Source organism: Sceloporus occidentalis, unplaced genomic scaffold (genome assembly GCF_023333645.1).
Source record: "Sceloporus occidentalis isolate IW3139 unplaced genomic scaffold, rSceOcc1.0.p SCAF_5, whole genome shotgun sequence".
NCBI classification, from domain to species: domain Eukaryota; kingdom Metazoa; phylum Chordata; class Lepidosauria; order Squamata; family Phrynosomatidae; genus Sceloporus; species Sceloporus occidentalis.
The window spans coordinates 89,712,978-89,726,912 of NW_028316985.1; the positions used below are offsets into that span (position 1 = coordinate 89,712,978).

The window sequence follows — 13,935 nt, forward strand, 5'->3', positions numbered from 1 at the left end:
ATAAACAATGCGTAACAATAAAACAGGAATGACATATAAAATCCAAACTCAGAATTATAAGTAATAAAAGACCAATGCAAACAGTGTTTGCACATTATCAGTGTTTTCCTGGAACTCTGGAAAGCGGGACCTGAAGAACCTGCAGTGGCAGCTCATTCCATTGGCATGGGGCCACCATGAAACAGACCTTTTCCCTTATACTCACCATCCTGATCACCCATGGTAGTGAGCAAGTGAGCAGGGGCACTTCTGATGGCTTCAGAGGTCAGGTCAGGCTGGTATAAGTGAATCCTTTGATCATTTTAAATCATTAAGTATTCCATGCTATAAAGCACACTAAGGCATTCTTTTTCTCACCTTCCCCAGCATTTGGCAAAAAGATACTTGGCTGCTGATTGTGTTTGGAGATACTACAACTTCTCAGTTTTTCAAAGCAATGCTCCCACCTTTGGTATGTATGCACATGGGTTAAAAGTAAGTCTGCATGCCTGGTCTTTGATAATGGAAAATGATCTCTTTCCAGCTATGTTTTTGAACAAGTGCTTTGGATTGGTAGTTGATTCTTGCTGGATTTGGTTTCTTAACCTCAATTGAGTATGAAAGGAATTGAGTATTCATGATCTTTAATCATTAGTATTTGTTTCTTTCCATAGCTTATTTGAAAGTGGGAGACTTCTACTACTATGGATATCAAAACCAGACCAGAAATTTGGATATCTCATTACAGATGTATTCTCAAGCTGCATTACATGGAGATGCGCAGGTAAGTGATATCTAAATGGAGTGAACAGCATAAAGCCAGATAACATTTTGAGATCTGCAGAATGACCCTTAGCCCCTAATAGATCCATATTACTGAATCATGTACAGGGCTTAGACACTGATATCCTTAAGGGTAAATAGGGCTGAAGCATTTTCAAATCATGCCTGTCGTTGTATGCCACAGTACAATATTAGATGCATCCACAGACCAATTTGACCAAGGTATGCAAATTTCAACAGGAAGAAGTTTTTCTCCTTTAAAGCAATAAAAAAACAATGCCTTGGCAATGCTAAGTCTCTGTGTATTAGGATGGCATATTGCAGTAAATATGGCATCAGGAACAAGCACATATGTAGTGCATCCTCAGTTCTTTATGTGAGATATCCAGTCAATAGAAATGTTGCAAAGGCATTTATGTATAAACATTTAAGTCTAAATCTAAAGCAGGAAGGAAGCAGCCCCCTGGATGTTGCTGGATTACAACTCCCAGCATCCTCCACCATCGGCTAAAATGCCTAGGCTAATGGCAGTTGTAGTCCAGCAGCATTTGGAACTACATGATTTCCACCGCTAGGCTGCATCTACACTGCAAAATTAATGTAATTTGACATTGCTTTAACTGCCATGGCTTATTTCTATGGAATTCTGGGATTTATAGTTTTGTGAGATATTTAGCCTTCTCTATCAGACAATTCTGATGCCACAACAAATTACAAATACCAGGATTCCATAGGACTGAGCTCTGGTATCAACTGCATTAATTCTGCAGTGTGGCGATAACCCTAGTCTACACCTCTAGGTGACATAAAATTATTAATTTTTGTTAAAACATTTATTAATATTAATTCAGGAATTATTTTATTACAGGGATTCTATAATTTGGCCATTCTTCTTGAAGAAGGTTACTCTATCCCAACTGACATTTTAGATACTTTAGAAATTGACAGGACCCTCTACACCAGTAAAACAGACCTTAATCAGGAGCTTTATGAAAGGTGAGCCAGTTATTTTTCTTGTTCATCTGTGCCTTTATTTTTTTAAAAATGGTACTGAAGTATTTACAATACCTTACGTTTGCTGTAAAGAGTTTAGATATGAATAATCATATCCTGCTTTAATTTTTTTTGGGGGGGGGGGGGTTCATTGCCTGCCTATCAAAACTGGATGTGATGTACAGTTTTAAAATGATGTGTGTGTTTGTATAAAGCAATGAAAAGTAAACAATACCCAAAACTGTTTGGGACACTGGATCCTAGAAAATGTTCCAGAATTGTAGCTCTTCTGGACCTAACCTTAGGCCTGACCCTGTGGATGGTGGGAGTCGTAAGAATACAGGAATGGAACCAGCATGCATGGGCCGACTACCTTCCTGCATGTGATCATATTCATTTGGATAAGAGCATCCAAATGCAATTTCTGTAACTTCAATACAGCCCCCAAGAGGGTGATATCCGATTTTTCAAAAGAACATAACCTGAAACCAGTAGGTAGAGTGTTTGCTCAAAATAAGATATTTAAGTTAATATGTTGTTAAGTGTCAATAAACTCAGTGGGACTTCATCTTAAATATGCTTAGGATTGTAGCATTAACTAACTGTTAGATTAAACTTTATGGGCCTTTTCACAATTATAGCACTGTGATTCTGCTTTAACTGTCATGTTTCCATCCTACAGTATTCTGCATATCTTCCAACTGGCCTGGTTTGGCAGGTGCTGCATCTGCAATGCTGAAATAATACAGGTTGACACCACTTTAACTGCCATGGCTCAGTGCTGTGGAATTCTGGGAATTGTATTTTTGAGAGACATTTTGCCTTTTCTATCAGAGAGCTCAGCTGCAACAAAAAACCCTACAGTTCCCAGAATTCAGTAGCTTTCAGCCATGCCAGTTAAAATTGAGTCAAACTGAATTATTTCTGTAGTGCTGATGCAGCTACAGTTCCAATTAATCTTATATTGTCTCACTTTTTCATTTGCTTTTTAAATGTCCCAGTTTTTCTCTCCTCCCATTTTCTCCCTTTCCCCTTGGCTTATTTCCATTGTGGTCCAAAGACCAAAATAGTTTGCATTCAATTAACTCTGCAGGGGGAGAGGAGAGGAAAGCATGGAATCCTGTCCTTCCCTGTAGACTCAAACAAAAACCAACTGCTTGTACCTTCTAGCTTTTATTAATTAATAACTTTTGCCATTTTGATCCCACTGATGTTGCTTGACCACATGTGTCCTAGCTTTCATCGGTGAAATACTGGAGGCTGTGAGCCTGGATTTACAGTTCAGGGAGAAGTGCTTGGAATTCGGTGCCAGGGAGTTCTAGTGCCTCACCAGTCTACAGATTCCAGGATTCCATATGATGTTGCCATGGCAGTTACATCAGAATCATCAGATGATATTTGTGTTGTGTGAAGAGTATTTGGTGTATATATTAGATAAATTAGATATATTGGTGTATATATTAAACTAGGCCAGGTTTTCTGCTCAAAGATCCACTATGGGGGAAGGGTCCAAAATGTCTCTAAATAAAATGAAACCAGAAGTGACCACAAGTAATCCTGGTTTTAAAAACAGGGCTGTTTTTAAAGGTGTGTTTGTGTGTGTGTGGATAAGCAGCCAGTTTCCAAAGTGAATTGCCTTTGAAATATTTAGGAGGCTTGCAGAAGAGACAGCTCCCCCATTTTGGCCAGAAGGAAAATATAGGCTGCAAAATCAGGATGTTAGAGGCCCCTCAAATAGAAACACGTTTTGCCCTCCCTGTTGTGTCACAATGGCGTGATTGATAAATTGAAGGTGTTTTTGTAGGGTGGTAGGCCCAGATCTTATGATGGACAGTATGATATGAAAAAAGAGCTTGTGTATATGAAGAACCTGTGGCAATAGGATGTCTGTATCTTTGTGTGTCCTCTGTCCACATGGTCTTTCTCACAGTGGCCTCACAATGCCAACACCCCCCGCCCTGTCCACCCTGTGAAAGGAGAGACAGCAGTCATGTGGGTGGCTAAGTTTTCTCCCTCACTAAAACCCCAATTAAGACAGCTCTGCTCTTGGTCACCTTGGAGTCTGATAGAATGTTGAAATATACAGTATATACTTATTTGTGAAAGTCTCTCTACTCTTTTCCATAGGTGCTGGAATCTCAGCAACCAAGAATCAATCAGCCCATGCACTCTAGCGTTGCTTTATTTTCACCTGAAGATTTTCTGGAAGGATATTTGGCATTCTAGCATGGTGCGTATGACTCCACTGTCCTCTGAGTAAATGCCTCACATATTTAACTTTAACTAATAACAGTTTCCTGATTTCATTGCAGATCTATTTCCTGGGCTCCTTGGTTGTCTTCACTTTGGTTGCATTCATTATGTGGTATTTTCGCATTCTGTTTCGTAAGTATTTAACATTATTACAAAAATGAAAAATAGAAATAGATATACACACATATATCCCAGAGTGCATAAGGATATTTTGCACATCTCCAGGGAGAGAGACAGAGAGAGAGATTTATGTGTAGTTTGCTGTGTGCTGAGGATTCAAGGACTGAAACAGGTCCCTCTGTGTATTTGTGTAGCTGCAGTGGTTTAAATGCATCACATATGCCCAAACCAGAAACTACCAGTTTTCAGTGCCGGTGATCTTTCTTAAAATTATCTGGTTATTTATACACAGTTCCAAAGAGGTAAGTCAGAGGATCTATCTGTAGTATCTTAACTCTTTTCTCAGGATTATAGGATTGGAAGTAATTTTATCTTATCCAGCTGCCTGTTAATGCAGGAAATGTTCAGTGTTGCTGCATCCGGCTATAGTCTGAAAGCTTCTAACATAGATGATTCCACCATTTTATGTGGCAGTATTGTTGAAGTGCTTATACTGTCAAGTTCCTTCTAATGTTTAATTGAAAAAATCCTTTCAGTAATTTGAAACCATTGGCTCATATCTTACTCTCTGGGGCAACAGAGAGAGGAAATGTTAAATCATCTATGTGACAATGTTTCATATACCTGAAGGTGGCGGTTGTAAGGCCTTTGATTCAGCTCTCCCCCGGATTAAATAAAAGGAATGGGGTTGATCAACATTAAGTCAGATTGGGAGGAGATCCACTGAAATCAATGCAATTTAAGTTAATTACAACCAGTTTAAATCCTGTTGATCTCAGTGATCTGTTCTAAAAATGACTAAGTCAGGGTCCAATCCAATATTTTTTTATAGAGTTGCAAGTAGTTTGAAAGAGGCTTTGCCCCAAAAGCTAAAGTATGAAGAGCGTCTATATCACAAACATTTCTTTCTTTAACCTTTTATTTCTTTTTGGCATAAGGTGCTGTGATTCTCTTTCCTTGTGCTGATACAAATGCAAGATAGCTATCTGTTGAGAAATTACATTGTTCAACAATTTTGATCCTTCATCAGAGATAACAGAAGGGTTTGCCAGCATGTGTAGTTTCACTTGCAACTGGGATGAAAAAGAAATATTAAAAAGAAACTGGTGAATGTTCTCCCTACGTATGAAGCATCTGAATAGCTTCAGCAACTGGTTTCAGCCTGTTTCTAGGCAGTAACCAACTATAGCATTCCACTAGGTTAAAAAATAAAAAGATTTCCTAGTAGAATATTAACAAGGCAAGATAATGGGTAAGCAGGAAGAGATAATTTCCTTTACAGCTCTTGTGTTTCTCTCCTTTTGACACTGTCTGGATAGCCATATAATTGAATTGATAGCTTTACAACATAATTTTAGGGTTATCTACCTTGACAGAAGCTCTATTCATCTCAATACAACTGACTGCATAATTGCATTGAATGTCATACAGAGGAAAGGACATCAACCCACGTAAGAACTTTCAAGCACAAGGGACTGAATCCAGGGGCTGTTCTTCCCCACAGCAGAGGTGATAACTAGTGTTAAAACAAGCTGCCTTTTTAGCAGATAATGCACACAGAGATCCTTACAAATAGCAGTGCATGAGCAAGTTAGCACTGCACATTAATGATTTTGGAATAGGGCCCCAGATGCCAGGGTCAGCTACTTTGGCTGAGTGAGATGACTCAGGTGGCAGATGAGGGGTAGGGAACAACAGCAAAGTACTGTAACCACCTTGAGTTCTGCTCTGGGTCCCCTAAGCTAGCCTGCTACCCCCAGGTGCAACTGGAGGGGCACTGTCCCATTGCCAGCACTGAAGAAAAATTCAGCTGTGTAACAAAATGTCTTGGACCAGACCTGCCAGATTTTAATGTCATAATTTTTAAAGCGACAGTCCAGGTTCACTTTTGCATGTGACTGTATAAATACTGGTATTTTTATTTTATTGATTGTATTGTGCTTTCCATCAGGTGTTCACCCCCAGGTATCATCAGTCCCTGGACAGGCTGCAGCTGAATATTCTTCCCCAGATGAAAACACTCAGGGAAGCAGAGTGGCAGAGCGTGAAGAACATCCTGTTCCAAATAATGCAGAAGACATTGGCTTAAATCCTCAACATCCTTCTTCTAGCAGCTGAGACCTAATTTCTCAGTAGCTGTTGCCTTCAAAAGTCGAACTGTTTCCCTTTCTTCAACCAAGTGCAAGATAACCCCATTTTGTTGGGATACACACTAGAGGCAGAATCTCATGGTCAGACTCTTGCTTTCTTGCTTTAGCTTGGAGGAGTTTTGACAACTTCACTCAAAAGTTGTTTTAGCAAGGACAATGGACTGATTCTAAGAGGAAGGGACTTCAGATGTAGGGTTGTGAAATGCAAAAATCAAGGCAATTTATTTTTTGTCTTTAGAAGTTGTGTGAACTGATCATAGTCAGTTTTGTTTTATCACTGAGAAAGGCAAATCTGTTCCTTTCAAACAATCGGATTATTAGAACACTGAGTAATGCAGTTTGTGGGGAAATAACTTATCAAGACAAGTTGGGCAAAGCATTCTCCCACTTTAATTTAGCTTTTGTGAGGCAGACTTGTAGTTTCAGAGGCCAAAATCCACTTGTGAGTCCCAACTAGAATAGGCTGTTGATTCAGTTGGATTTACATAATTGTTGATATGCTGTTCAACAAATTATTCAGCAGGTTTCCACTAGGTGGGAAGGATAATTTGATTTAGGTCAAATTACCCTGTGATATCCACTGGACATGTAATGGCCTTAAAAAGGAAGGTTCTGTTCACCTAAAAAAGAAAAAAATCAAGATTGAGATGTTTCAGTAGATGGCTTTAGGACAGTCATTGTTAAGACACCAGCTTGACACACACACTCATCAGCAAATTGAAGACAATTACCTGAGTTTATCTGAGACACCACTTTCCCGTTTATAGACTTGTTAAGGGCACTAAAGTCAACTGGAGAGATTTTTTTTGTACTGTGGTCAGTTCACTATTGTCTGGTAGTGAACTAGAAGGAAGCTTTTGCAACCCCAGCACCTTAATTTATGGGAGGCAACATCTGTTACATGTTCTAGAAATCTTCTGAAATTGTGATTGTTTGTCAAATGATAGAAATGGAAGGGGCATCCAATCCAACCCATCACTGAAGTACCTCCAGAGGTGGGTATCGAATCTCTGTTTAAAAACCACTTCCCAAGGGAGGCTAGTCCGTGGTCAAACAACTTCTACCATCTGTAAGTTCTTCCTTATGTTTAGTTAGGATGTCCTTTCTTGTAGTGTATCTTACTAGTTTTTGTTTCTGGAGTTTCATACTGGTATATGCTGTTATATGATTTTTATGTCTTTTGTACATAACGAAATTAATTTATGATAGACAGTTTAGAAATTATATTAAATAAATAAAATGAAGGACAGTGATGATGATTATCACAACCCTACAACAATCAGTTATTAAAACACACCTATAAGGCAGAACATGGAGTTGATTATTGTTACTGTCAAGTGCAAATTTATGGGATTATTGTAATGATTATGAAGATAATTTATGAGCAGCACTTTCAGTATTCCTTAGAGTAGATCTTGGCAATGTGTTCCCCTCCAGATGTTGCTGGACTGGAACTCCCAACATTCTGCCCTATTAGCCACTGTCTCAGGGTACTAGGAGTTGCAGCTGGACAACATCTAGAGGATCCTGCTTTTCCCACCTCAGCTCTAGGATTATTTAAATTCTGTTTTGATAAGAATATACTGCCACTCTGTTCTCCCAACCAGGAAAACATTTAGTCCCCTGCATCCAGTATACAAGAAGGCTATTATTCTTACCAGTCTTCATCGGGTTGTCAAATAAACTCACCTTGTTCTTTTTTATGTATAGTAGTTGTTAATAAAATTATTTTTCTATTGCTATAAATGTATGGTCTTCGTGTTTTTGTTTTACTATAATCTGTCAGCCTTTCTTCCTGGGGATTTTTGTTGGAGTGAATCATCCCACTGAATAGGAAAGCTTGGTATTCTTATATTGATTATTAGCTAGCTCAGCATTTGCAACATTTCCTGGGGGGAAAGGGTGGGGAGAGCTGTTCACCTCCTGCCAATCAAAAAAAGAAAATTATATAACAAGCAGCATCGGTTTCTTCTTCCTTATTCTGGAAGCTAAGCTTAGACAGACCTCTAATCAAGAAGCCAGATAGGTGCAGGATTCATCGACAGGAATGTTTGGATTGAGGGACTATGGGGGATAATATTCATGCAATTATCCAGTGCAGAGGTAGGGAACTGGATTGGATGTCTGGAACTGGACAGTACCATCTACTCTCACAACCAACTTAGTACAAATTGTTTAATTGTTTTTAATGTTTATATTTATATATTTGAATATTGATGTACTGTTTTCAAATTGTATTGTTTTATACTTGTTGTTCACCACCTTGAGTCTCTGTATTGGGAGAAAGGTGAGATATAAGAAAATAACAACAACAACAACAACAACAGATGGTGTGTAAGGGAGCAGGGCTTTGCCCAAGCTCCTGACCCTTCACCATGACTTCATCTGCCTTACTCCCCATCACACATTTTTGCTTTCTCCATGTAGAATATGGCAGAGATGCAAGAAGGGAATTCCCATTGTTTCCATTCATTTCCTGATTGGAAAGGTGATCAGGATGGAGGGAATTCTACTGTTATGTCCAAAAACAGACTGACAATAACAGTGAGATTCTGCCTTTCCATTTAGCAGGGAGAGCATTCCTCTGTTGTCTCCGATCTTTTAAGCCATTCTTAGTTCCTTAGGGAAAAACAGTATATAAATAAACTTAACAGTAATAATTAAAATTTAAAAGCATTATGTCTCTTTATTTTTTGTCCTTTTCCAGTGTGTCTGCTTGAAGGCAAGACGCAGCACAGGGATATATCTTGCTGTCAAGTCAATAACCATACCTGTCTCTACTTACCTTCTCCCAAGAGGCAAGCAGCATCTCTGTCTTACCCAAAACATTTATATAGCTAAGGCAGATGGTCCTAGAAACTATTCCATAGCTTGCCTTTACATTTGAACCAGTGGTGGTTTACAGAGTGCCCCAAGCCATGTCTCCTGCACATGTATTGATAAAGTTATTATTCAGACCAAACTTGACACAGCTATGCAAATCACATAGTATGAACTACCAAGAAGGACCATCTCTTGCTTTAAGACTGTCATCACAAGGGAAAACTGCATGTCTCTCCCACAGTTATACATGACTAAAGACCTATCCAGGAATAATCATGTTAGCTGAGTGGCAAAGTACAGTAACATCCAAAATCCACAAAACACTGGATTTGTGGATACGTTTAATGGCCAACCAAAAAGCACAAAATACATGAAAGCTTTTGGAGGTCCGCTGGCTTCTTCAAGTTCCATTAATAAGACAAAAAGAGATGTTTCTTTGGAGATCCAAATTGCCTTAGACCTTTGCGAAATATATTTTGTCATACAAAACTGTCCCATCATGCTTATATTTCTTGTTTGCTAAGACTTGGTAGCATTGTTACATTAAGAGAGCGCAAAGACATGTAACCAATTTTGAAATCTTTCATCTTCCAAAAACAGTTTTATCCTTCTAGGTGAATCTGATGGCCAAGGCTTTTCAACCACTAGTTGTAATTGTAATTTATTTACGGTCTCTGACCAAAGCATCTCAAAGTTATAAAAACACTATCAATAAAAAGTATTCTTACAAAACTAATAAAAAACAAATTAAAACCCAAATGCACATGTAAACAGGAAGCATTACACATCAACATAGAGGAAACATAAAAGAGGCAATCCTTTAACATCTTGTTCCATCATTTAACCACAAGTCTGATCCTTAATGATTTGTTTGTGTGTAGCAATGGTGACAGCACAAAATTGAACCATATACTCAGTAATTTGTGGATTTACATCCTTGAGGATGCCAGGTAGTGATTAGCTGTTCGGCCTGGAAATTTTTGTAAAACTGGGTAAATTAAAGAAGAGCGCGCACCTTGGTAGGGAAAATAACCACTAGTTGGACATTTGATGACGATGCTGCAAGAGAGACAGAATTGCTTTGCAGATCTTACACAGACATCATGTCAACATAGGTATTTCTCTCAGTAAACCTCTATTCACTCACTTTACTATTGTTGTTTACTTTGGATCATTTCTGTGTGTGTTTCCTTCCTATTATGGATCTATTTTTTTAAAAAACCTCATTCAGATAAGGTCATAGTTTTTATGACCCATTGATTGTCTCAGTGTTTTTTTAAAAATGAATACTTTAAAAATTCTGACATGGAGGGGCCTTTGAGCAACACTAAGTAATTTTTTGCCACTCCTCTTCACTAGGTGAATACATTCAGAAATCTTGACTGCATTGACATCAATATACAGATGCCACCCAACTCTCTCTTTTTCCTCTGATCCTAGGAAATGATAGAACTCCTGAAATTGCTGTTTGTCAGATATAAAAACTGCACAGGACACAACAAATTTAAAGCCTAATCTAGAAAAGACTGAAGCCTTTGGTGATGAATGGTATTGGTGCAGGTAGGGTGTGGTGGTAGTCCTCAATTAGTTTGTACTTCCCTAAACAGGAATGCACAACCTGTTTGTCTCCAAGGGCCACATCTGAGTATAGTGGAGACAGGTATGCATGCACCCACATGCACACACTACTTAAATAATTTTGAACACTGGACATTTTTCCACTCAGCAAAAATAGCACAACTTAGTTTTATGCATGTCTATTCAGAAGTATTAAGTATTAAGGAAGGTCAAAAAAGAAAGTGCAAAGGCAGACTTACTGCTGAACATATAGGCCTGTTACTGACTGCCAAAATAAAGCTGCTTCAGGTCTCTTTGGAGGTATGCTGTTTAAATGATGCATGCATCCGAAGAATCCGGAAGCTGCACCAAAGCTGCGCTCCAGTGCTTAGGAATGGAGTGTGGCTTTGGCGCAACCTCTGGACTCTTAGGACCCATGCATCATTTAAATAGCATACCTCCAAAGAGGCCCAAAGCAGCTTTATTTTGGCAGTCTGTAACAGGCCATAGAAAACAAAATAAAGACCACGGAGGACCTACATAAATTCAACCAAGACAATGAGGAAATCGAAATAGTATTCAAAATTGATACGGCATATAAGTGCTTCAGTAGCTACAAGATTTAACAGTTTCCTCTACTTGACTTTATAAATGTTTCTTTACAAGCTTAGGCCCTGAACAGATGAGCACTCAAGTATGTACTCCGTACGTACTAGGGTTGCCTGGGGGCATCTCTTTTAGACGCCCGCAACCTTAGTATGTACGGAGTACATACAAAATGGTGGCGCCCTGTTCACACAGGTGCCGCCATTTTGACGTAACAGACGCCTAGCGTCCGCACGTCCCATCGCGCTGGCGACATCCCGAGTGCGCCATTTGTGCACTTGGGCGTCGCAAGCACAACGCAAAAAGAAGCTGCTTTTTGCAGCTTCTTTTTGCGCCGCTGGGAAGCCTTGACATTTGGAGGCTGAGGCTTTCCGCCGGTGGAAATGGAGGTGGCAGCAGACCACCCTTTTTGCATGGTCTGTATCCCGCCTTAGTTCCCACAGAACCTTTCTCTATTTTCTGTATCTCTTAACCCTTCCGGTTATATGTGACCACAGCCACTAACTGAACTTCCTCAGTTTCCTAATGTTTATTCCATCTGTTCTTTGGATTCCTTTACTAATATCCACCGCTTCCTAGTGATATATGCATCTATCCCGCAGGATATTAACACATCCACTTTAACTCCAGACCATTCTTGCCCCTAAATTGGGTACTAAGCCCCTTCTAATTGCCGCTCACAGCAGTCCACCCCAGCCTCTTTGGCTGATAACCCCTTAGGGTAAATTGACACACTCCTTAACGCAAACCTCTGCCTCTCTTTTTATACTTTCTCCTGGGAGTAGTCCCCACCTTTTTCTAGATTAACTCCCCAACATTTTGACTTGCCTGTTTTCTCCACAGTGAGTTTCAGGGCTGAGATGGAAGACATTTCGTTATTCCATCTGTGTGGAACATTGTGACACATCTCTTGTAGCAAGATTTCAGCAAACCTTTAAGGACCTACCAGCTTTGGATTTGAGTCCTTTATGTATCACCTTCTTCATTTTATTCCTTCCAGCAGCCTTCATTCTCTAGCTGGGGCCTTTCTCTGGATGCCTTAGTCTTTTGAGCTTTGACTAAGAATGTTTTTCTTTTGTTTGGATTAGGTTGGTTTTGGTGGAGGCTCCCATTGAGAAGATTGCTTTTCCTCCATCACTTTCCTCTTTCAGGTGTTTCTAAAAAAACAAAAACAAGACATGGCTATTTTAAAATGCATTTGATTAAATGTTTTCTTTGTTTCTTATTGGAATGCTGTACTTTTATGGCTGTTTTATGATACATTGTTGATAATGTGATGGTTTAATATTATTATACAGTTGTGTCACCTTTAGTTCACCTGATGAAGAAAAGGCAGCAAATACGTGTTTTTAAATAAAGTGTTATCATTCCCAAGATATGAAACCAGATTTGTGTCTATTTATTACAGTAATTACTTTAGATAATAATCTGTGTGACACTCAGTGAATAGGTCAGGGGAATTCCTGAAGAAATATGCTTTGAAAAGTTGGCCTTAATCACAGTTTTCATGACAGTGACACTCAGAAATACTTTCTCCATATTCCATATGCCAGATAAACTTAATCAGTTCAAAGAATGGAGAGATCCAGGACTATACCACCTATTTATGGGTGGAAACCCTAAAACAAAGAAATCTCTTTCCATTCAACTGCAACATATCAAAATGACATGATTTCAAATCCACCAAGTCTACTCTTTTGCCACCCGCTTGGCAGCAAAAGGAGAAATTCCATGGCCACTAACTCTCTATGAGTCACTATGCATTGACAATCACCCACAAAGTAAAGGAGAGGCTGCAATTGTATATTGAATATTATTGGAGATTACATATGAGAATGGCTTCTTTCATAGACCAACATGGCAGTCAGACCTTGGTATGAACATCTCAGACTCAAACTGGTTCCATATTTGGGCCTCTCCCCCTTATAAGTCCAGATCAGACAGCATAAGGGAAAGAAAACAATTCAAAAATGGTATTTAACTCCCACCCAATGATCAAAAATGGCTAAATGCTGGAGGGGAGGCAAACCGACTAGCTCCTATCTCCATATGTGGATAGAATGCCCTAAAGTTAAAAAATGTTGAACAGTGGCCATAAACTAGATCTCACTTTTCACCAAAGAAATCATCTATTTTTGTCCTGTGCTTTTGTTGCTTTGGACATTATCACACAACAATTAACCCACAGGATAGATGCAGGATTTAAAAGTCAAAGACAGATTTTACCGACAAGGAAAATCCCATGTTTGAAACACTGCATGAGAAGCCCAAAGAAGCACAGATGGCATACAAGTTGCATAGTGCCCAGCTACAGGGCAGTTCAGTAAAATCTGTCTTTGACTTTTAAATCCCATGTCTATCCCTTAGGTGAATTACTGTGTGATAATCTTATTCATTTGTATACCAAAGAAAACAGTGCTCTTAAACACAAAAACCTAATGGCCTTCCTTCCTGCTGCTGCAAGAACTGAAATCGCTGCCCCTGGAAGATGTGAGATTTCACTCTGGAAAAAATTGGGGACTACAGTTTAGGACACATGGTTATTTGAAAAACTTTCCTACACCATCAATTCTTGTAATTGGCAAAAGAAATCACACTCCTTTTATTGAATCATCTCTTATTGATAATAGTGTGTGTGTGTGTGTGTATGTGTGCGTGTGATATCTACTTC

At 39.1% G+C, this 13,935-nt stretch overlaps 1 protein-coding gene across 1 annotated transcript in view; it reads left to right on the forward strand.

Moving 5' to 3' along the window:
• Positions 1-7,985, forward strand: part of SEL1L3 (SEL1L family member 3) — a 43,972-nt gene extending 35,987 nt beyond the window's left edge. The window contains exons 19-24 of the mRNA XM_089524703.1: positions 367-451; positions 654-763; positions 1,631-1,758; positions 3,883-3,985; positions 4,068-4,140; positions 6,080-7,985. Coding sequence (XP_089380829.1) covers positions 367-451; positions 654-763; positions 1,631-1,758; positions 3,883-3,985; positions 4,068-4,140; positions 6,080-6,246 — 666 coding nt within the window. The 3' untranslated portion in view covers positions 6,247-7,985. The remainder of the gene's footprint in view (positions 1-366; positions 452-653; positions 764-1,630; positions 1,759-3,882; positions 3,986-4,067; positions 4,141-6,079) is intronic.
• Positions 7,986-13,935: the final 5,950 nt, after the last annotated feature.